The following is a 25015-nucleotide window of genomic DNA, read 5'->3' on the forward strand; positions in this document are numbered from 1 at the left end:
TTCTTGTTGTTGAAAAGCAGTAAAGTAAGCTTATGATTGTGCAGCTCTAAATGACAGCAGTTTTGCAACAATGTTATACATTAGAAGGAGCACTAGATGGCAGCACTTTTTCTTGTCATGTAGTTCTTCAGGCATGTGCACGCTACTTACCTAGGAATCCCTTCAACAAAAAATAACATGAGAACAAAGCAAATTTGATAATAGAAGTAAATTGGAAACTTTTTAAAAATTGTATTCTCTATCTGAATCATGAAAGAAAATTTTGGGGTTTAATGTCCCTTTAATGTAAAAAAAAAAATCACTTTTTTACTAATAATCAATATTTGGTGTTCATTTTGTTTTACAGATACACAAAAATGAAGACTGCAACGAACATCTACATATTTAATCTTGCCCTGGCTGATGCTCTAGCCACAAGTACTCTGCCATTTCAAAGTGTGAATTACCTAATGGGAACTTGGCCGTTTGGTAAAATAGTGTGTAAAATTGTTATATCGATAGACTATTACAACATGTTTACTAGCATTTTTACGTTGACAACAATGAGTGTTGACCGTTATATTGCTGTCTGCCATCCAGTGAAAGCACTTGATTTCAGAACACCACGAAATGCTAAAATAGTTAATATTTGCAACTGGATTCTTTCTTCTGCTATTGGTTTACCTGTGATGTTCATGGCAACAACAAAAACTGAAAGAGGTTAGTATATCCGTCAAATGAGATCTCCTTATTTCGGGTGTCAAATTACAGTCCTAGAGGAACATAAATATGTCCAGATTGCAAAATATCTAGGTATGGGCATTTTTTATATGTTTGTTGATATGTTTTGGTTTAGTTGTTGTCTTGAAAAATTGCACTTCGCAAGTCCTGGACAATAGCTATTTTTAGAAAAGAATATGTACAGCATTTCTTCAACTTGCTTCAATTAAAGGGATGGTCTAGTCAAAATTAAAATTCCATTATTCAGATAGGGCATGCAATTTTAAACAACTTTCCAATTTACTTTTATCATCAATTTAGCTTTGTTCTCTTAGTATTCTTAGTTGCAAACTAAACCTAGGTAGGCTCATATGCTAATTTCTAAGCCCTTGAAGGCTGCCTCTTGTCTCAGTGCATTTTGACAGTTTTTCACAGCTAGTTCATGTGTGCCATATAGATAACATTGTGCTCACGCCCGTAGAGTTACCTAGGAGTCATCACTGATTGGCTAAAATACAGTTCTGACAATATAACTGAAATAAGAGGCTTAGATACAAGGTAATCACAGAGGTAAAAAGTGTATTAATATAACTGTGCTTGTTATGCAAAACTGGGTAATGAGTAATAAAGGGTTTGTCTATCTTTTTAAACAACAACAATTCTGGAATACACTCTCCATTTAAACAGATTTGAAACAATGCTGCTTTAGTAAAAAAAAAATATATGTTAAATCAAAGAAAACATAAAAAGGAACAGAATGTGTTAAAATGACGATAAACAACATATTTGTTTTCTTGCTAAATGCGCCCTTAGAAATTCACAGTGTAGTCACTGTCTGCAGTTAGACAAAAGCGCAACCATTACAGAATTCAATTTCTGTCGGCATTTATCGATGTGCGGCAGACATGATTCGCTATAGCGTATCATGTCTGTCCGCACCATGATAAATTTACCCCAGGGTCTCAGGATATTCTACTGTGCCTCATATTTCATATTTATGATAGTTAATATGCATATGCATCTAAAGAACATGGGAAAATAATATATAATGTATATATACTTTATTTTCTGACTTTCTCATAGATAATAAAAATTGTAAAACTAAACAAATATTGATACACTTTTCAAGTGGATTAGGATTTTCCCCAATGTTAAAATGTAATTACAATGACAGGAAAAGCAAACAAAAAATACAGTTTAAAAAGAGTAGATAAATAATGTCTTTATATAACATACTAATAAAAAGGCACATATATAAAATCACAGGAAGCAATACACTCAGGGTTAGATTACGAGTGGCATAACTAACTGTTGTGCACTAACTGTTTAAAGCAACACCTTTCGCTTGAGCGCAATCAAATTGAATGCGTGTTGGGTTTGTACCTTCAGAGCTCTGGTTAACTGTTAAACAAAAAAAGTACAGTTACATCCATAATAACACTGTCTGATAAAAATTATATTAAAAAATTGCATTGATGGGGGGGCGGAGCGAGCAGCCGAGCATAATGGCCGCACTTCACTGAAGCTCTGAATGCGGGCCGGGTACTAATGCTCTTAAACACGACTAAATGCTCGAATAATAAGCCCATAACAATTGTAAGCTGTATTTAACATCTGGCAGCTGGTTTGAGGACCCGGTGGCCCAGCTCCTTACCTTGTATGCTATCGAAGTGACCTCTCAGGCTTGCGGCCTTTACCGCAGCAAGTAACACCCTTGAAGCCCGGATCTAACAGCGCATAACTTAGAACAAGCAGGATCAGAGACACTACATGAAGACCGCATAGGAAACTTTCCTCGCAGCACATAACACTCTGAACTTTTAACGCTGTAGTTTGTGTTCTCTCCTGGGACCGGACCACGCTTTACAATGCCCGGTAAGCCATAAGTCCCACACGCTTCATCTTACACCTCACCCTAACCATAAATTATCAACCGGGGGATACGCTTCCAATTAAACAGCTCAGAAGCCACTCCAATGCACAGATTGTACTTCTGCAAAGGCGCATACAACCCCAGACAAAACATGATTAAAGATACACATATGAGGCACGCAATTGTTGTAACCATCTTGCTGCTACACTACTTTAAACACTAACGTATGGGAAAATTACATACATATAAGGACTGTTTCCAGTGGGCACTCTCCTCAACCTTAAAGCCACGTGGGGCAATATTAAATACTCCAAATTAAAAGGATGCATCAGAAGCTACTCCTTTCTCTTATATAAATAAGCCATCCTAACTGGTAATGCTGTGCTCACTACTAAATGCGCAGCTCCTAAGGCGACAGAGCAGATAAGATTCCCTTGTGCGCCACCATAGCTCCATATGCGCTGTCTCACTAATATACACAGCCGCAGCTTAATAAAAGTTTTTGTATATCTCAATAAGCAGGCATCCATGTCAGGAGTACAGCTGGGGCCTAACTTATCCTTTCTGACATTAAGCATCTGAGCCCCAAGCTCACGAAAGAAATTACCCCTTTACCAGTGCCAATGGGGTATATAGACTGTAAGAATCTTTTGGCTGCAGACAAATAATTTAGGCACATATGCTCCCAATACTGTGACTTTAATCATTGTGCGCCTTGCACACGTACCCCCGCTCCCTTTCCCGCCCTACCACGTTGCGGCGGGTCATACCCCTCTCTCCCTTCACCGTGATCGCCCTGTGAGGGTAAAATCCCCAGGGGGTGCAGCGTGTGGCGATACTTTCAGTCAAATCAAGTGCCCCGACACCACTTCCTGGCACTATGTCACAAAGAAAAAACACTTGTCAAGATAAACCGCAAAAGCTTCCACAAACTAACCAGCCTGCAGTACATTCTTTCTTCAAGCAGGCAGACCACCCATCTACGACTAAAACAACAGATTCCACTTCGGACGCTACAGAAGAGGAACAAGTCAATAGTCCACCTATAACCACTGAAGCGGCAACTACAATCATGGCCCAGGAGGAGGACGCACCAATAACTTACAAAGCTATTGCAACCTTTATTGAGCAGGTTAAGACATGCATCAAGGAGGAATGCACTGATCTGAAGAAGGAGATCAATGACCTGGGCCACAGGGTAGACACTCTGGAGGAACATGAGTATGTGGTAGCACAAAAACTAGCACACCTTTCAACTAGCCAAACTCAACAAGATCATCATATCTCAGAACTTGAAGACAAAATTGACGATTTGGAAAATCGCACCAGAAGGGGAAATCTTCGCTTCAGGGGGATACCAGAGTCGGTATTAAACAATGATATACGAGACTATCTCCAGGCTTTATTTGCGGACATACTAAGAGAAAACTCCCCTGAAAATCTAGACATTCCACTAGATAGAGCTCATAGAGCACTACGTCCAAATCCTCCAGATGACTCCCCTCCAAGAGACATTGTGGTACATTTCCAAAATTATTGTCATAAAGAGGAAATATATAATGCTGCCAGGAAAAGACAAATTATACACTTCCAAGACCATCGAATCCAAATCTACCAGGACCTATTACTCAGAACATTACAGAAGAGGCGGGACTTTCAACCCCTAACAACACATCTCCGCTCACTTCATATCCCATATAGATGGGGATTTCCTACTTCAGTAATAGTGATGAAAAACGGGAAGAAGACGGAATGCTCTTCACCATCCGACATTCACAGATTCTGCAACATTTTAAAAATATCATTGCCGGATATAACGAATCATCAATCGTCCCAAAGACCACAAGATGGTTCAAACGGCTCCAAACCCCAGCGGAGACCAGGTCCAGACACCGACTCTAAACAGAATAAGAGAAGACAAATATCTTCCACTAACTCAGACACCATGGACTCAGGCTCTACCAGATGAGTAAATGCAATGTACTGTTTGTCTTTGTATGCCTCTTTTTTCACTAGGCTCTGATCACCACACATAGGCTGCCCATCACATATAGACTATTGTGCTATAACCACCTAAGGGCACTATATTCTGTTTGTATTGAGCTATGTTCCATATTAAGATAAGTTCTATTATGTTATGTTATGTTATTCACTGAGTTTGATGTGATATACATGTTCTGATGTTTTACATTTCCCTGCAAGCATTGACACACTGCTCTTGAACTCTAAACATGTTACAAGACAATTTCCCACCTCTGTTACACACTTAACCACACTAATGGACCTAACCTTCCCCTTCCTTAGGACCTCAAAACTGAACCTATACATATGGCTCCCGCAGAGAGATCCCTTTTTAGATTTTATACAATCTCCTATACACAACCTGGGACTTTGCTGAGGTTAAATAGTGCCATGATACATTGACTATTTAGGAACCCGTGACTTCCCAACTTTTGACTCAACTCCAGTAACTTGGACAGTATGTATACATTTCAACATCTCTGAAAAGTGAACACACTTCAGCTAACAGTATAGGAAATCCACATAACACCTTCTACTAACCCCAACACCCCACTAGACAGGACACAATAAAACTGACCGGGCTCTCTGAACCAAGGCAATGTACAGAGGATATATGTCCCCCCTTGCCAGAATACTGCCATACCAAATTAGTCGACCTTCACACTACTTTACTTCACATTGATACCCGGCCTGTAACAACGGCCCCCGAGTTCAGAGTTACAAGTTACGAGTTGAGATTCTGTTGTATAATTTCTTTTCTCTTTTCCCCCAGCGCAAGACTTGTATTTTACATTAATGCTGATCAAATTAATATTGTCATAAATATTGTTATTTACTCTAACACCGTTTTTAAAGTCATAACTTCTCTCTTTCCCTTTCCCATCCTCACTGACTCCTACTGACTAACATTCCTACTGATACTCTTCCTTTCCAATACTAGCAGTAGGAGCCCTCTCCCTCTTCTACTTAGTGTCCCGTCCGGTCCCCACATACCGAGCAGTGAGATTGCATTAGACACTTGACATCATGACGACTCCTATAACACGCCATAAGGAAGAAACCTTACACATAGCCACCCAAAATGTTAAGGGCTTCCTCTCAGCCGAAAAACGCTCTATAGCGTTTCATGATTTTTACAAACCAAAAATTGACATCATTTTGGTCCAGGAAACACACTTTAAGAAAAACCGTGAACCTACTTTATCCAAAAGATATTTCGACCAACACTACTGTAGTTCTGGTACACATGGGAAAAATGGGGTGAGCATTTCATTTAGACGCGGCTTCCCATTCGAACCACTGCAGAAATACACAGCTACTGAGGGTAGGATCCTAATTCTTGTTGGCCTGTGCTACGGCACCCCGGTCACACTGGTAAACAAAATAGTGAAGCCAAAGCTTCAAGATAGAGAAAGTGCGCTAACAAGCTGAAAGTATACACACCACATAAGGAATTGAAGTGAAAATTTAATAAACATATAGAATAAGTTACACAAATATATACACTAAAAATAGGGACGTCTCCCTGTAATGTAAATACAACTAGGAAAAAATCCTAATGAAAAAACAGGTTAAAACCTATAAATGATGAATAATGCAGATACTAATTGATAATCTATGACATAAAAAAGATATAGCATAAAAATGATAATTAAAAGATATGGCATAACAGTGATATCATAAAATAAAACTTAAAAGACAAGCACCAAGTTCATATGTATCAACACAGTGCAGGTGGCCGTATGCAAATGAATGCCGATATTGGAACAGTGGAAAGAAAATAACGGCTTGTACCACAAATAGATACAGTTTACTGTACCGTAAGTCAAGAGAGTGTTCAGAGGGTGTTACCGAGGAGAAGAAATCCTTCGGTCAAGGCTTGGACCGCAGCTGCAGTAACTGCCGTTCCTGGAGATAGAAGTGTGCAAACCTCTGCACATGTGAGTCGGCGTCTGACGTCACAGGCTTCTCATCGGCTCCTCTCAGGGTGTTACTCGCTGCTCCAGCAGCGTAAAGGAAAAGCAGCTGATTGCTGTGTCCTGGTGGGAACTTTCTGTGAAGGCAGACTTGGCTGCTGTAGGTATGTTTAATGATCCAATACAATAGTGGGGCACAAGTTATCCCTCACCTTGGGATATTCAAAGATGCTGGTAACCCGGGTTTAAAGTTGCAGTACAGGCTGTACTGAAATATCCCTTGCTGTTTCAAAGTCACAGTGTCACAGTGTCACAAATGCAAGCGACGTGTTTCGCCCTCCCTTGGGCTTTATCAAGCTTCATCTTGATAAAGCGACGTGTTTCGCCCTCCCTTGGGCTTTATCAAGCTTCATCTTGATAAAGCCCAAGGGAGGGCGAAACACGTCGCTTGCATTTGTGACACTGTGACTTTGAAACAGCAAGGGATATTTCAGTACAGCCTGTACTGCAACTTTAAACCCGGGTTACCAGCATCTTTGAATATCCCAAGGTGAGGGATAACTTGTGCCCCACTATTGTATTGGATCATTAAACATACCTACAGCAGCCAAGTCTGCCTTCACAGAAAGTTCCCACCAGGACACAGCAATCAGCTGCTTTTCCTTTACGCTGCTGGAGCAGCGAGTAACACCCTGAGAGGAGCCGATGAGAAGCCTGTGACGTCAGACGCCGACTCACATGTGCAGAGGTTTGCACACTTCTATCTCCAGGAACGGCAGTTACTGCAGCTGCGGTCCAAGCCTTGACCGAAGGATTTCTTCTCCTCGGTAACACCCTCTGAACACTCTCTTGACTTACGGTACAGTAAACTGTATCTATTTGTGGTACAAGCCGTTATTTTCTTTCCACTGTTCCAATATCGGCATTCATTTGCATACGGCCACCTGCACTGTGTTGATACATATGAACTTGGTGCTTGTCTTTTAAGTTTTATTTTATGATATCACTGTTATGCCATATCTTTTAATTATCATTTTTATGCTATATCTTTTTTATGTCATAGATTATCAATTAGTATCTGCATTATTCATCATTTATAGGTTTTAACCTGTTTTTTCATTAGGATTTTTTCCTAGTTGTATTTACATTACAGGGAGACGTCCCTATTTTTAGTGTATATATTTGTGTATCTTATTCTATATGTTTATTAAATTTTCACTTCAATTCCTTATATGGTGTGTATACTTTCAGCTTGTTAGCGCACTTTCTCTATCTTGAAGCTTTGGCTTCACTATTTGGTTATTAACTTGTATTTGATACATACAGAGATTGTATCTTTAGAGTAGTGTTTAGCAATACCTTCCTTTAGCGCGCACTAATCCACCCAATTTGATTTGTTTTCACACTGGTAAACACCTATGCACAAAATAGACCCACCCCCAACTTCTTCAAACCCCTAGCTAACAAGATACTGGACCTAGCTAAGGGGCCCATCATTGCTGGCGGGGATTTTAATTTCCCCATGAATCCAATATTAGATACCTCCAGTGGGAAATCCTATCTACGCAATAATACTCTTAACTCTAACTGTGCAGCCTTACGAACTATCAACCTATTTGACACCTGGCGAGTAGTACACACTAACAGGAGAGATTACACCTTCTTCTCGCACCCACAACACACGTATTCCAGGTTAGATTACATTCTGTGTGATCAGGCTCTGCTTTTTGCCCTTGTACACTCTAAAATCACGCACACCTCATGGTCTGACCACAGTATGGTATCTACAGAATTCAAATGGACTAGCAAACCCCATACTACATTTAATTGGAGACTCAACGACCATATACTGACTAGCCAAGAAACAGTCGATGACATTAAAAAACACTCGGCCGAATTCTTCACCCTAAACAAACCTGAGGACACGTCACCCGCGAACAACTGGGAGGCATATAAATGTTTTATAAGGGGGGTTATAATAAAACACACCGCCACACAACGCAAGATTCACAATGCCCAGTTCACTTCACTGTCTAACGACTTAACTACCTGTGAAACCACTCTCAAAGCAGACCCATCCTCTGCGACCAAGCTCTCCAAACTCACTGACGCTAGAGAAGCCCTAAATAAATTTTTGATCCAAAAAGCCCACATGAGGGCGTTAACCACCAAATCTAAGTTTTTCGTAGAAAGTAACAAAACAGGTTGCCTATTGGCCAGGTCCCTTAGAAAGCAAAGACTCTCCAATTTCATTAGGACAATTCGCCACCCATCTGGTGGGCTAACCCACAAAAATGAAGAAATTATCAACTCGTTTGTTTCTTACTATAAGAAATTATACAATTTAGTAGACCCCTCGCCACAAGACAAGAAAGAGAAATTAGAAACATATTTAACCAACGTCCATACACCCTCTATCACAGAAGATAACAAACAACTCTTGGACTCCCCCATCACCCTAAGAGACATCAATCTAGTTATTAAGTCCTTGCCGAATGGCAAATCCCCAGGCCCAGATGGCCTCACATCCAAATTTTATCAGCTCCTACAACAACACATAAACCCCCAGCTTCTGACACTCTTTAACGACATAGATCGGGGTGCTGTCCTGCCTAATTCCCTCTTAGAAGCAGTGGTCACAGTGATTCCTAAGCCGGGCAAAGCTACTGACGTGGTCAGCAACTACAGACCTATCTCACTTATAAATATTGATATGAAAATATATGCCAAAATCTTAGCCAACCGTTTGAATGCAATATTGCCCAGTATAATCCACCCTGATCAGGTTGGCTTCATTGGGGGGAGAGAGGCGAAGGATAACACCACCAGATTACTCCACTCACTGCAACAAGCCCACCTTACCCACTCACCTCTAACCTTACTTTCGACAGATGCTGAGAAGGCATTCAACAGGGTGGACTGGCAATTTATGTGGTCCACCCTGTCGAAATTCGGCTTTTCGGAGTTCTTCATTTCCAGAATAAAGGCCCTTTACCACAACGCGAGCGCAAAGATTAAAATCAACAATAACATATCACAGCCTTTCCCCATTTCCAATGGCACGCGTCAAGGATGCCCGCTCTCACCTCTATTATTCGCTATTACAGATGAAATACTGGCACTGCAGATTAGACATTGTCACCATATACAAGGCCTAAAATTCAGAGACACTACCCAAAAATGCCTTTTGTTTGCGGATGACGTGATTTTCACTTTACCATCCCCAACCACCTCCCTACCCGCTCTCATACAAACCTTAGAAGCATACAAGCAGGTCTCCAACTTCTCCATTAATATGGAGAAGTCGGGAATATTGCCGATAAATCTAACCCCTCAAGAAATGCTATCTATCACGTGACAAACAAAGTTCACACTATCAGATAAACTTAAATATCTAGGCTTGATAATCTCCAAAGATCCACGCACACTCTTTCCAGATAACTTTAACAGCCTCCAAATGAGCGTTAAAACCTCGCTAGAGAACTGGCATAGACAGGGACACTTATCATGGCTATCACGGTGAAGATTATGATAGTTCCCAGATACTTATACTTGTTTCAAGCACTTCCTCTACCCTTACCGAAGCCCTTCCTCCTAACACAACAAAAAATGATTAATTCCTTTATCTGGTCCTATAAGCGCCCGAGAATAGCTCAACCCACCATGTATTTGAGTAAGGAAGATGGAGGCCTCGGTGTCCCCAATCTTACTAATTATTACAAAGCCGCACACTTAGCCATAGTTGTAGCTTGGAACCATGCCAACCCTTCAAAGCTGTGGATACAGATGGAGAGCCACCTAGCACAGGTTGACCCCATGAGAGACTTACCTTGGATCCCCAAAGAGTCCAGACCCCGCACTATACAAGACAATGACTATATCAAAACCACCCTAGATGTGTGGGATGACGTACTCACTCACACAAAAGGAGTTTCTACCATGTTTTCTCCCCTGACTCCCCTTCTTCGAAATCACCTCTTTCTCAAACACAACCTATTCACTCATAACCCAGCTAATAGGCTCCATAGATCCCTACCAATTTACTTAGTGACCAACACCTCAGGAGTTAAAGACAGACTTACCCTCAATGAAGAACTAGGCCCACCCTTTCACTGCTGGTACTCCTATCTACAGATCAGACATGCGATCAACCACTGCCCACACAAAGAAATGATACTTAGACCCCTAACCACTTTCGAGCAGTTATGTATCAACTCGAATATAAATAGAGCGCACCTTTCCCTGGCATACAAAATTCTCAGGGGTTCTTTCCCTGAAAAGCGACCTACATATCTGACAAAGTGGGCAGATGAATTCCAAAGTGATCTAGACACTGAAACCTGGAGGCAATGCTTCCGCCACACACACTCTACCTCTCTATCCTTGACCATATCTGAATTGAATTACAAAATACTAGCTCGTGGTATCTAACCCCTCAGCGCCTGAGGATCATATACCCTACTGCCTCTTCCAGCTGCTGGAGGAGATGCGGGGAGGAGGGTACCCTTACCCACATATGGTGGTCATGTCCTCTTCTACACACCTTCTGGAACCAAGTAGAAAGACATATATCCAATGTTCTGGGTGTAGTTATCAAACTTTCCCCACCAATCATAATTCTTAATCTCATCCCCAAAATCGCTTGCGTCTATCGCAGGAAACTACTTCTTTTAAAGCTCTCCTGTGCTAAACGCTTAATCCCTAGGAAATGGAAGACATGTGAGATACCCACCATTGCCCAATGGAAACTTGAAGTAAACCACGTCCTCACGTTAGAAAAGATGCATTATTGTTATCTAGGTAAACAAGACATGATCTCCAATATTCAATTTATATGGGAGCAGGGATCTTACGACAATCACACTTAAACAGTTTACTCGACATCTTGTACCTGAAGCTTTTAAAACTACACCTATATCCCTCTCCGTGACTATAGAGATGATGGACCGGATGGGACACTACCTCCCCTTCTATTCCCCCTTCTAAACCTCATCACCCTAACCCTTGCCTTATTTCACCCACTAAATCCTTCTATATCTTCTAATGTCATGTTATGACTCATCTCCACTTTTAAATAATCTTGAAAATACCTATGGAAATTGGATTAATCATTGACGATGACTGTCTTTATAGTGAACTGCTGCTATGTTATTGCTAAATAACTGAAACTATATATCTTGTTCATTTTCAATGCACCGATTTTCACTAAAAATCATTCAAACAAAAAAAAAAATTGCATTGATATGAGGTTTCAGGCATGCAAAGGGCTTTAACATAAAGATACATACATATACACGACAATATATATATTTTCCTTGTTTGGGCCTTGCACCCAGGCCTGACTGGGGTTAACTGCCTGTGGCTCTGGTGACGGTACAGCTTCCTGAGAGTGCTGGTTTGCACCCAGGGCTGTGCATGTTGCAAGGTCATAGGATGTGTACCCGGTCCGGCCTGAGAGTGCTGACCCCACCCCATGTTTTGTATATGTTTGGGAAATTACATAAGCCTGTGCACCCTCCATTTTTTCACAGTTGCTTTTTTTCACAGTTGTTTGATTGTGAGCCTGCATTGTGTGGCTGTTTAAGGACCCAGGTTTATTGGAAGAAACCTTGACGAGGTACCTGGGCTTTTCCCATTTGGCCAGATGCGGTAACTAATTCTTCCATTGCTGCTTTTTATCTTAGTTGAGAGCTTGTGAGTGAGTGCTGGACTTTTTCTGTGTGTTTATATTAAAAAAATATAATTTTTTGTAATTTTCCTTGTTTGGGCCTTGCACCCAGGCCTGACTGGGGTTAACTGCCTGTGGTTCTGGTGACGGTACAGCTTCCTGAGAGTGCTGGTTTGCACCCAGGGCTGTGCATGTTGCAGGGTCATAGGATGTGTACCCGGTCCGGCCTGAGAGTGCTGACCCCACCCCATGTTTTGTATATGTTTGGGAAATTACATAAGCCTGTGCACCCTCCATTTTTTCACAGTTGCTTTTTTTCACAGTTGTTTGATTGTGAGCCTGCATTGCCTGGCTGTTTAGGGACCCAGGTTTATTGGAAGAAACCTTGACGAGGTACCTGGGCTTTTCCCATTTGGCCAGATGCGGTAACTAATTCTTCCATTGCTGCTTTTTATCTTCGTTGAGAGCTTGTGAGTGAGTGCTGGACTTTTTCTGTGTGTTTATATTAAAAAATATTATTTTTTGTAATTTTCCTTGTTTGGGCCTTGCACCCAGGCCTGACTAGGGTTAACTGCCTGTGGCTCTGGTGACGGTACAGCTTCCTGAGAGTGCTGGTTTGCACCCAGGGCTGTGCATGTTGCAGGGTCATAGGATGTGTACCCAGTCCGGCCTGAGAGTGCTGACCCCACCCCATGTTTTGTATATGTTTGGGAAATTACATTAGCCTGTGCACCCTCCATTTTTTCACAGTTGCTTTTTTTCACAGTTGTTTGATTGTGAGCCTGCATTGTGTGGCTGTTTAGGGACCCAGGTTTATTGGAAGAAACCTTGACGAGGTACCTGGGCTTTTCCCATTTGGCCAGATGCGGTAACTAATTCTTCCATTGCTGCTTTTTATCTTAGTTGAGAGCTTGTGAGTGAGTGCTGGACTTTTTCTGTGTGTTTATATTAAAAAATATTATTTTTTGTAATTTTCCTTGTTTGGGCCTTGCACCCAGGCCTGACTGGGGTTAACTGCCTGTGGCTCTGGTGACGGTACAGCTTCCTGAGATTGCTGGTTTGCTGGTTTGCACCCAGGGCTGTGCATGTTGCAGGGTCATAGGATGTGTACCCGGTCCGGCCTGAGAGTGCTGACCCCACCCCATGTTTTGTATATATATATATATATATATATATATATATATATATATATATATATACACACACACATATATACACATATATACACACACATATATACACATATATACACATATATACACATATATACACAGTATATATATATATATATATATATATATATATATATATATATATATATATATTATATATATTAGAACCCTTTTGCAGTCAGGTAGCTGAAAACCTTAAAAAAACATATTTATGTAATATATTTATATTTAATAATGTGTTGAACTGGTGATTTACTGTAAATATTTCACATTCCAATGTTCTACACATAAGGTAATATGTTCTATGTATTTCTAAATAGATATTTCTATATGTATCTGTGTGTATATATATATATATATATATATATATATAATGCACCGAAATGGAAATTCTGGACCGAATCTGAAAATCCAGGATGCACTTAGCCGAAAACCGAAACCGAAAATATCTTTTTTTTGTTCCAAATTATTTTAAAATATTATTTTTTTTAGGTTTTTTTTTTTTTGCATAATTAGACTATTTTATGAATTAATCTGAATTGAAAACCTGCAAGCCAATAAAATAAAATAACCACACTTTTATTGAAAGCAACACACTAAAATTGGACAAAAATATCTTAAAACAATAATACGCTAATAAACGATAATTCCATTTTCAGCCAAAATGTTTCTGCAAACAAATTTCAGTGCATCCCTACTTAAAACAATATTAAATATCAATAATACTGTATTATTCTGTATTTAGTTCTGTGTAACAGAATCAGATTTAACAGTATTTTTTTTTACCAATTATCCAAATAAAGTATAGTACTAGAAAACTATTATATGAGAAACAGTAAGTCAAGAAATGAACTCAAACAGCAGCTCTAGGCTAGCATCAAATTTGAAATATGCTACACAATAATTTTACCGAAAATAACAGGCAAAAAACCCGAAAACCGAAATAGCCAAAAATGCCATTTTCGGCCGAAACGTTTCTGCGGCCGAAATTTCGGTGCATCCCTAATATATATATATATATATTAGGGATGCACCGAAATTTCGGCCGCAGAAAACCGAAATAGCCAAAAATGCCATTTTCGCCCGAAACGTTTCTGCGGCCGAAATTTCGGTGCATCCCTAATATATATATATATATATATATATATATATATATATATATATACCTATAGGTAATCATATACAGTATATATATATATATATATATATAAATATATATGTGTTCGTGTGTGATTTTGGAAGCGCATCAAGAAATGTATTAGTTTTGAATCACACTACACTCTAAAACATGTAACATAAATTGAGAGAGAGACCCTGCATCAAGAATTTTATAAAGGTTTCATATAAAATGTATAAATGCACTTTCACAGCTAGGGGATCTGCAAGCTGGTGTGTGTAGGCATGGAAAAATGACAACTTCAGCTGAACAAAATAATTGCTCTCATTTTCTTTTATGTCAAAAGTCAATTTCTCAAAAAATATGTTTGTTTTGAATATTTTTTGCAACAGACAGATGACAACATTAAAGGAGAATGCATTTCTTGTAAATGTATAGTATAAAATGTATCAGAAATCACGAACTGCATTTCCAAAGATGCGCATTAAATGAACGTTTTTGATGTACTTACAATTCAAATTTTTGCAGGTTTAGAACATCTAAAAAGACATGTTGCTTGAAAAAACTCTTAAGTATGTGTCTCTTATTTCCTCTGACAAATAGTGCTAGATCATGAGGGCCGCACTTACAGTTGCACAATTGATAATGGGTTTATCATGGGTGTTTCCACACATTGGGTTTAGCATGCGTATTATAAGTTGAAAGAAAACGTGTTTACTCGAGTGCAAGTAAATGTAACGCTCGTCGGGTTAGCACGACTTCAGAGCTCTGGTTAACTGTTACACTTGAATAAAAAGTAGCACAAAAAACATCAAAAATACATTTACACTCGGGGGGGGCGGAGCCAAGCTGTGCTGGGACATGGCTGTGTTCTAGTTATGCTCCGTAGCTGTCGTAGCTCATATATTATATAAAGGGTTGATGGAGGCTCTGATTTGATCATAACTCTCTTGCTAATATCTGGGATAAGATATTGAGCCAGGTTTGACCCATTACAGATACACAGAGAGCTCCCTGTCACTGAATCCTAACCGTGCTGCTGTGGAGGTGGACACCATCTTGGATTGAGCCACAGAGAAGAGGCCTAGCGAATACGGAGCCATTATCCATGCTGACAGACTACCCCTCACACTAACCATCTAGAGGCATCATTTACCAGCTTTACCAACATCTTCACTCTCTCACTTGAAATATATCGAGCGGCCTCCCCTGCGGCCTGCTGTAGAGGCGAGTCCTTACATTCTCCGGAGGAAAGGGGAGACATTTGGAGTTGCAGACTGCTCCGATAACAACTGACACCGGAGGGAGAGGATCCCAAGGATACACCAGGTCATTTAGGGTCACCGGTCCTTCAGATATTCGCTCCTCCCAGGCACTCTTAGTACGCAACAGGCAGACAGAGAGATATAAGGAAGTGAGGAGAGGTTAGGGGATCACACATATCAAGTCCAGCCTAACTTAAATCTCAGATCTATAGGACTAATACCCAACATGGCATAAATAACACAGGACACTACATTGTACACAACCTACCAGTACCACTGCTGTATATAACAGAAACACCTCACTCACTAGTTGAAAAAAAGAAGAGGTAGGCACTTTTGGTAACTCGTGGCTGGTTGTTGATTTGCAGCCCTTCCTATGCTCTTTGAACTAGCTTGCCATTACTCTTTTAAACTAGAGCACTGGTGTTGGGTCGTCTGACTTGCCTGGGCCCTTTTACCTTCTTAAAGTTATACACCTACGACGCAAAGAGATCTTCATCACATAAATGTGAGGCCTATGAAAGACTTAACACATTACTTTAATAAAGCTTACAATGGCCTGAAGGCCCTCCTGCATACACTCTGGAGTACACAGACATGTCTCAACGCAAAGGCCCAAAAGCAGACAAGTCAGCCAAGCCTGTGGCGACTACACCCTCAGTGACCACATTTTTTCATACCACGGCGTTAACTCCTTCTGAATTTTCCCAACCCAAAGATAAGCTGGCATCTGAGCCACAGATGGAATTTTCATCTATGCACCATAACATAATACAGGTGTTACGATCACAATTTGCAGCTCTTCCTTCCAAATCTGACCTTGAATCTTTGAAGTCCTTCATAAAAGAGGAAATGAGAGATCCTCAGAAACGATCTATAGCACTTAAGGACTATAGGAGACTACAGTGTGATGTTGTGATGATTCAAGAGACTCATTTTAAATGAGGTCATGAACCTCAATCGTCTATCACAAAATTTGGCACCGCATATTTTGCGTCAAATTCCACCAAACACAATGGTGTTTGTATACTGATTAATAAAAATTTGCCCTTTAAGACTAATTCAGTTGTTAGAGACAGGGAGGGTAGGTACTTAAATCTCTCAGGGACTCTTCACCACAAGCATATTACTATGGTTAATATTTATGCACCCAGTTCGGACTCTCCCCGATTTTTCTATCACATTTGCAAAAAAGTAGTAGGAATTCCCAGAAATGGTTTGATTGTCGGTGGAGACTTTAATGTAGCACTAGATCCAACTATGGATTGTTACATAGGAAAATCATCGACCCCTGTAAAACCCTCCACTTAATAAAAACATATCTTTCTTCTTCAGCAATTCATGATACATGGCGTTTAAGTCACCCACACGACAAAGACTACACTTTTTACTCCTACCCCCACCAACACTATTCCAGGATAGACTACTTAATGATTGATGTTACTAGCCTCTCCCAGGTCATACGTTCAGACATTTACCCCATCACGTGGTCCGACCACGCCATGATTAGTTGCACCCTTAGCTTCCAGATGCAAAAATACATTTACACTCATAATATCACCCTCTAACAAAAAATCTTAAAAAGAAAATTGCATACAAAGTTATAAGGGCTCAGATATAAGGTCTCTGGTGTTAGAAAAAAAATAGACTTAAAAACCCATTTTTTCTTTCATAATTTAGATACAACTTACAATTTACAACCTTCAAATGTACTTCTATAAATGTTTGCTTCATTCGCTTGGCATCCTTTATTAAAAGGAGCAGCAATGCACTTCATGTAGCTAGCGGAATACATCTGGTGAGCAAATGAGAAGTGGCGAATTTGTGCAGCCACCAATCAACAACTAGCTTTTAGTACCAAGAGAACAATGCAAATTATAAAATAGAAGTAAATGGAAAATTGTTTAAATGAAAATAAATAGTCTTTGAAGAAAAAAAAAATACTTTCCAGAATCTTGCTATGGACTGTAGTCCAGTGTCATAGACATTGGTGTAGATTAATAGATTCTTGTGAAGTTGCCACCGGGCCTTATTGGAAAAGCAACATTCATTGATTATCATTTTACCTATATTTTCTAAAGATTTGGTAGTGGAAATCAGGGCCATTTCCAGGATTTTTTTATAGGATGGCACTTCAGAGGCCCACCGGGTGGGGCATCAACATTGCGGGTCAGCGTGCAGGGGGCTTAATGGTCTGTTAGCGGGATTGGTTGTGCCATGGGTAGGCCAGGTGGAACTGTGGGGAACCTGGGCAAAGTGGGGATGGGCATATGAGGGCCGATCAATAGTTTAGTCATTTCTAGTGGCGGCCTGGTGTTGGCTATGCAAAACTGGGGAATGGTAAATAGGAAGATTAGCTATCTTTTTAAACAATAACATTTTTGGTGTTTGCTATCCTTTTAATGCAACTTTATGTAATCAGGAAATCTTCATATAGTTTAGAGAGAGGAGAAAAACAGGATAAAACAGGTTACATGACAAAAAAGTCAATTATCACTAAAATAGTCAATACGCCATACAATAATGGCAGTTCTAAAGTAAATGTATTAACATCCAATAATCATGTGGAAGCATTATCTAAGGATCACGAGAAATTTCCAATTTACTCCAAAAGGTTTATTGATGATTATAATAATGATGATAACATCCCAGAAATCGATTGAAACCAATAACAGTTTGATGCTTATGTGCATGTCTAAAAACAAGTTAGAAAGAATATCACTGACATGTTAGGGTGATATGGTATCTTTTGAGATTCTGAGTTGGAAATTCAGTCGGCTAGATTACGAGTCTTGCGTTAGCCTTAAAAAGCAGCATTGAGAGGTCCCAATGCTGCTTTTTAACGCCCGCTGGTATTACAAGTCTTGAAATGACAGGCTCACCGCTCACTTTTTTGGTCGGACTCAAAAATACAGCAAATCCACTTACGTCAATTGCGTATCCTATATTTTCAATGGGACTTGCATAACGCCGGTATTACGAGTCTTCCAAAAAGTGAACGGTAGACCCTCTCCTGTCAAGACTGGTACCGCATTTAAAAGTCAGTAGTTAAGAGTTTTATGGGCTAACTCTGTAGCATAAAACTCTTAACTAAAGTGCTAAAAAGTACACTAACACCCATAAACTACCTATTAACCCCTAAACCACCACATCGCAAACACTAAAATAATTTTTTTAACCCCTAATTTGCCGAACCAGACATCGCCGCAACTATAATAAATATATTACTCCCTAAACCGCCACACTCCTGCATCGCAAACACTAGTTAAATATTATTAACCCCTAATCTGCCGTCCCTAACATCACCGACACCTACCTACATTTATTAACCCCTAATCTGCCGCCCCCAACGTCGCTGCCACTATATTAAAGTTATTAACCCCTAAATCTAAGTCTGACCCTAACCCTAACACCCCCTTAACTTAAATATAATTTAAATAAATCTAAATAAAATAACTATCATTAACTAAATTATTCCTATTTAAAACTAAATACTTACCTATAAAATAAACTCTAAAATAGCTACAATATAACTAATAGTTACATTGTAGCTAGCTTAGCATATATTTTTATTTTACAGGCAACTTTGTATTTATTTTAACTAGGTAGAATAGTTATTAAATAGTTATTAACTATTTAATAGCTACCTAGTTAAAATAAAGACAAATTTACCTGTAAAATAAAACCTAACCTAAGTTACAATTACATATAACACTACACTATACTATAATTAAATTATTTCCCTAAATTAACTACAATTGAAGTACGAAAAAAACAAACACTAAATTACAGCAAATAATAAAATAATTACAAGTTATTGCCTTCCTGAAGGCAACGTTCTGGACACTTCCTCACTACTAAAGGATAACAGCCAAGAGCCTCCTAAGGAGCAACGCTTACAATGGATTAAATCACAACCTAAGAGAAGGAAAACAGATCCTCCCAACCAGAATGCCCCTACCAACTCTGTGAACTTGACTTAACTGATGGCTCATCCGGGTCTAAATGATAATTCTTTGGCCATGGACTAGCTTAGGGCCTGCAGTGCTGATCTTGATGTGGCCCTCGGTTGGAGGACTTCTGTACTTGAAAGTAGGGTGAGACCCAGATGTTTACCATTACTGTGATAATTTTGTTCTGATTAATCTGTATCTTGTCCGGTTGTTGCTCTCTCTCTTTTGGTCATGAATATTAGTTTAATGTATTGTGGAACTTAGAGATGTAGCTAAAGTTCTTTAAACCATTTTTATATCTCCTAGACACATATTAATGACTGCTTTGTCCCTCGGGCTAAGTTGCAGTAAAGATATCAAATATAGATAAGTCCCCTGGACTTCTTATGGCAAGGGAGTTAACATATATCCCCTTCTTCCTTATACAAGTCTCTATGCCACCCCTATATACATATAGTTTAAATTTATCTAACTAGAGCAACATTACGACCCCACTTCCCCCCAATTAAGGTGTATAGTTCTAAAGATACACAATGTTTTAAAAATGTTTACTGTATTTTTTCAGTTAAAGTTATGTTACTTGTGTTTGTGCTGTCTCACATACTCTTATATGTTATAACTTTGTATGCCAGGAAATATGTTCATAACCCCACCAAGTTAGTTGAAATGCCATACTTACTAAAATTCTACCAAGACATTAGACATGAATAATTTAAAAATTCTCTCACATAATGTTAAAGGATTTAATATTTCTCAGAAACGATCTATAGCACTTAAGGACTATAGGAGACTACAGTGTGATGCTGTGATGATTCAAGAGACTCATTTTAAATGAGGTCATGAACCTCAATCATCTTTCACGAAATTTGGCCCCGCATATTTTGCATCAAATTCCCCCAAACACAATGGTGTTTGTATACTGATTAATAAAAATTTGCCCTTTAAGATTAATTCAGTTGTTAGAGACAGGGAGGGTAGGTACTTAATTCTCTCAGGGACTCTTCACCACAAGCATATTACTATGGTAAATATTTATGCACCCAGCTCAGACTCACGCCGATATTTCCATCACATTTGCAAAAAAGTAGTATAAATTCCCAGAAATAGTTTGATTGTCGGTGGAGACTTTAATGTAGCACTAGATCCAACTATGGATTGTTCTATAGGAAAATCATCGACCCCCTATAAAACCCTCCACTTAATAAAAATATATCTGAATTACTCTATCTGAATCATGATAGTTATTTTTTTTCCTAAACTGTCCCTTTAACCTAATTTAGAACATATGGTACATTTCAGGTACTGTACATACTGCAGCAAAAAACAAACAAACGACTGGCTTAAAGGGACATTAAAGTCAAAATTAAACTTTCATGATCCAGATAAAGTACACAATTTTAAAAAATTTTCCAATTCACTTCCATTTTCTAAATGTGCTCAATATCTTTATATGCAAATTTTCTGAGGCACCAACCCCTACTGAGCATGTGCATGAATACACAGACTTTACTATATGAATTTTCTGATTGACTGATGGATGTCACATAATGCAGTTGGAAGGAAAATAGAACTAACTTTAAAATTTGTCAGAAACAAATCTACTATTTCAAACTGTGTGCTCTTGCATTGTCTTTTTATTGTGCATTTACTGATTATGCAGTTCTGCTGTCTTTAGTGGCCCTTTATAGACGGCATTGGATCCACTTGGATCCACTCGTACTTACCAATTCTAGAAATGAGTCCTAGTTCACAATTAATTTTGTATTTTGTTACCCTTTAAGATTATAACAGTATGTAGTCTATGAATCTAAAGAGATTGTAAAAAGGGAAAAATATCTCTACATCAAAGGGGCATGTTTCAGTGGCATTTCCTTTAACAATAGATGTTGTATAAAGGTATATGATCATAACTTAAAGGGACAGTCTACTCAAATGTTTTTTAATGTTTAGGAAGATAGATAATCCCTTTATTACCCATTCCCCCAGTTTTGCTTAACAAACACTGTTATATTAATACACATGTTATTTCTGTGATTACCTTGTATCTAACCCTCTGCAGACTGCCCCCTTATCTTAGTTCTTTTGACAGGCTTGCAGTTTTGCAAGTCGGTGCCAACTAATAAATGACTCCATGGGTGTGAGCACAATGTTATCTATATGGCACACAGGAACTAGCAGTGTCTAACTGTGAAAAACTGTTAAATACACTGAGAGGCGGCCTTCAACAACTTAGAAATCAGTTTAAGCCTACCTAGGTTTAGCTTCAAAAAAGAATACCAAGAGAACAAAGGAAAATTGGTGCTAAAAGTAAATTGAAAAGTTGTTTAAAATGGAATGCCCTATCTGATTCATGAATGTTTAATTTTGACTAGACTGTCCCTTTAATCAATAATTTCTTCTTCCTGTTAGAGTGTAACCCATGACAATGAAATAGAAAATTCCAGAGGAGAATGGGTATGTGCTGATTAATTCAACACGGAAACACTGGAGCTTCGCTATAGCAAAGTAGCTCCTTTATACCATTTTCTGTAGTTACTTAAAGTTATGGTAAATCCTAGCATTCCAGAAAAGCTAGGATTTACCAGCATTAAAAAATAAAGGTGACCTTCATTCAAAAGTTTAAAAAAACTTTGTAAAAGCTACCTTTATCTTGCCTTGACTTCACTGGTAGTCTGCGGCTCCGGAGTCCCACTGCAAAAGTATTTTTTTCAATGAGACTTTTCCACCTTTTAGCCAATAGTCGTGCTAGCCATATGACACTGTGCCAGAGTCACTTAGATTAGCAGTAAAGCCGCTGCAAAATAAATTACTTTAAACAGTAATAGTAGTCTAGACAAAAACTGATCTTTTTCAGCTGAATGTTTCTCATTTATCCAAATGATGTAGCAGAATAGAATGTGTACAAGACAAAATTGAGGCCTAGGTGCAATGTTAAGTGTGCAGAGGTCATGCGGCAGCAATTTTTTTTTCAGTATACCATTATATTTGTGATCTAGCAGTAGTCAATGAAAATGTTAATTAAAGATACTCTGAAAGACACAAAGGTGCCAGATAGCGTATCCTGTGAATGTAGATGGAATATACTAAATGAATGGAATATACCAAATGTATCCTACTGATGTCTTCCAAGACACCAGACCAATGGTATATATGTGCACGCTAGAGCTTCTGAGTTGTCCAGTAAACTCTCCAACCATCTGGCAGTAGACAAAATACCACTCACTGACAAGTGACCTTTTAGAAATATAAAATATTTAATCCAAAATTACTTAAAAAACTTTAAAAAGCTACTTTATAAAATATATACTGAGATGTATACAATTGTAGCAAAGATATCTAAATCCCAATTTAAGGCAAAAGCAAGTGCTACAGGGGCAGTATGTTGTTGTGAATATTGTAAAAGTCAAATTACTGACTAGACGCAACATTAAGGGTGCAGAGGTCATGTGACAGCTAATTATTTTTGCAGTGTTTCATTATACTTGTGAACTAGCAGCAGTCAATGTCTGGTGTAAATGTTAGTTAACAAGTGATTTGAAAACTCAGGGAGTTTTTAATAAACCTGTCAGTACATGTTTCAGCTGTGTAAACGTAGACCTGTTTGTAAGGGCACTCATATATGAAAGTTTAAAGCCATTATATAAGTGTCATCAGTACTCAGGCAAGTCTCTTGAAAAAGCTTTATTTATAAAATTACAGAAGTTTGAATCCATGCTGGACATTTGCCAAGACATACATACACTGCATTATCAATAACAATTATTTTTGTGTGTTTTGTTTTTTTTCTGTCTAGGATCCACTGACTGTGCCCTTCTGTTTCCACACCCTTCATGGTACTGGGACAACCTCCTGAAAATTTGTGTTTTTATTTTTGCCTTTATAATGCCTGTTTTAATCATAACTGTGTGCTACGGAATGATGATCTTACGGCTCAAAAGTGTCCGCATGCTTTCTGGCTCCAAAGAAAAGGACAGAAATCTTAGAAGGATCACCCGGATGGTTCTAGTGGTGGTTGCTGTTTTTATTGTCTGCTGGACTCCTATACATATTTATGTTATCATTAAAGCGTTGATCAATATCCCTGCTTCTCTCTTTCAGACAGTCACCTGGCATGTCTGCATAGCATTAGGTTATACAAATAGCTGCCTTAACCCAGTACTTTATGCTTTTCTTGATGAGAACTTCAAGAGATGCTTTAGAGAATTTTGCATCCCTACATCATCAACCATTGAGCAGCAGAACTCTACTCGTATGCGTCACAACACACGTGATCATGCATCCACTGCTAATACCGTGGATAGGACTAACCATCAGGTATGACTAGCAGTGGAAATGTCATCTTTGGATACAGGAGCTCCTGCAGGAGATGACATGAATTCGGAAGTAACTCAAATTACTACAGGGCTTTAATTGATGAGGGCTTTAGACCAATATATGATGAGCATAATCTGGTACAAATAATATAAAGGCACTTTTTCAGCAAAACAACATTGTTGCCCTGAGTTGCTACTTTATCAAGTATAAAAAACATACACACACAAAAAACTACATAAAGAATTACTGTATACTTGTAAAATAGCCATTGAGAGTAAAAGCCATGTGTAAATTTAACCAGATGAATGCAGTTAATATTTACTTGTATAATAGAATTATATAATATCTTTGTTAGATAAAAAAGGAGGGAATATAAATGTTTTTAAACGTCAGTATTACAACCCACTCAATGTTCTCCTTATGGAAATAACTGAATATGTATGTGTTTATTTCATAACCATGCTTAAGAATTAAGTGATTGTATAAAAACAACCACATTTTAGTTCCATATAAAGGGATAACTTTCTGTATAGAGGTGGCTCCAATCCATAAAATTTAGGGTTGCAAAAATAAAGTATCAATGGTGGAGAAGTACTGTTCTATTAAACCACTTTCAATCAAATATTCAACAATTGGTTAATCAGCTCACTTGTTACCATGGTAAACATCAGTATTATAGGTTCTTACCCCACCAGGGTAACATGATTGAATTCCTTCAAATCCAGTTTAGACTTTAGAATGAGGATAGTAAATTAAAAACATTAAATTAGATTATAATTACTGTGAATGCTCAGTAAAGGCCATAGCTGTGCACTAAAGCACTTTGAGTCACATTGGGGGCAATATGTCTTATAAATAATACAATTATTATATGTAACGTATTAAATTGTTGTATAAGTAGATTAATTTATCAAATAAATGATATAGTCCTTGTTTACACTGTAAAATATAAAATACAAATATATCATATAAAAATGACAGGTGTATAGAACAAAAGTTTATTGAATTTGCTATAC

The 25015-nt window shown here is 38.6% G+C and overlaps 1 protein-coding gene across 1 annotated transcript in view; it reads left to right on the top strand.

Moving 5' to 3' along the window:
* Positions 1–24005, top strand: part of OPRM1 (opioid receptor mu 1) — a 231756-nt gene extending 207751 nt beyond the window's left edge. Inside the window, exons 2-3 of the mRNA XM_053709272.1 lie at positions 347–699; positions 23479–24005. Of these exons, the coding sequence (XP_053565247.1) occupies positions 347–699; positions 23479–24005 (880 nt within the window). The remainder of the gene's footprint in view (positions 1–346; positions 700–23478) is intronic.
* The last annotated feature ends 1010 nt before the right edge of the window (positions 24006–25015 follow it).

This window comes from Bombina bombina, chromosome 4 (genome assembly GCF_027579735.1).
Source record: "Bombina bombina isolate aBomBom1 chromosome 4, aBomBom1.pri, whole genome shotgun sequence".
Lineage (NCBI taxonomy): Eukaryota > Metazoa > Chordata > Amphibia > Anura > Bombinatoridae > Bombina > Bombina bombina.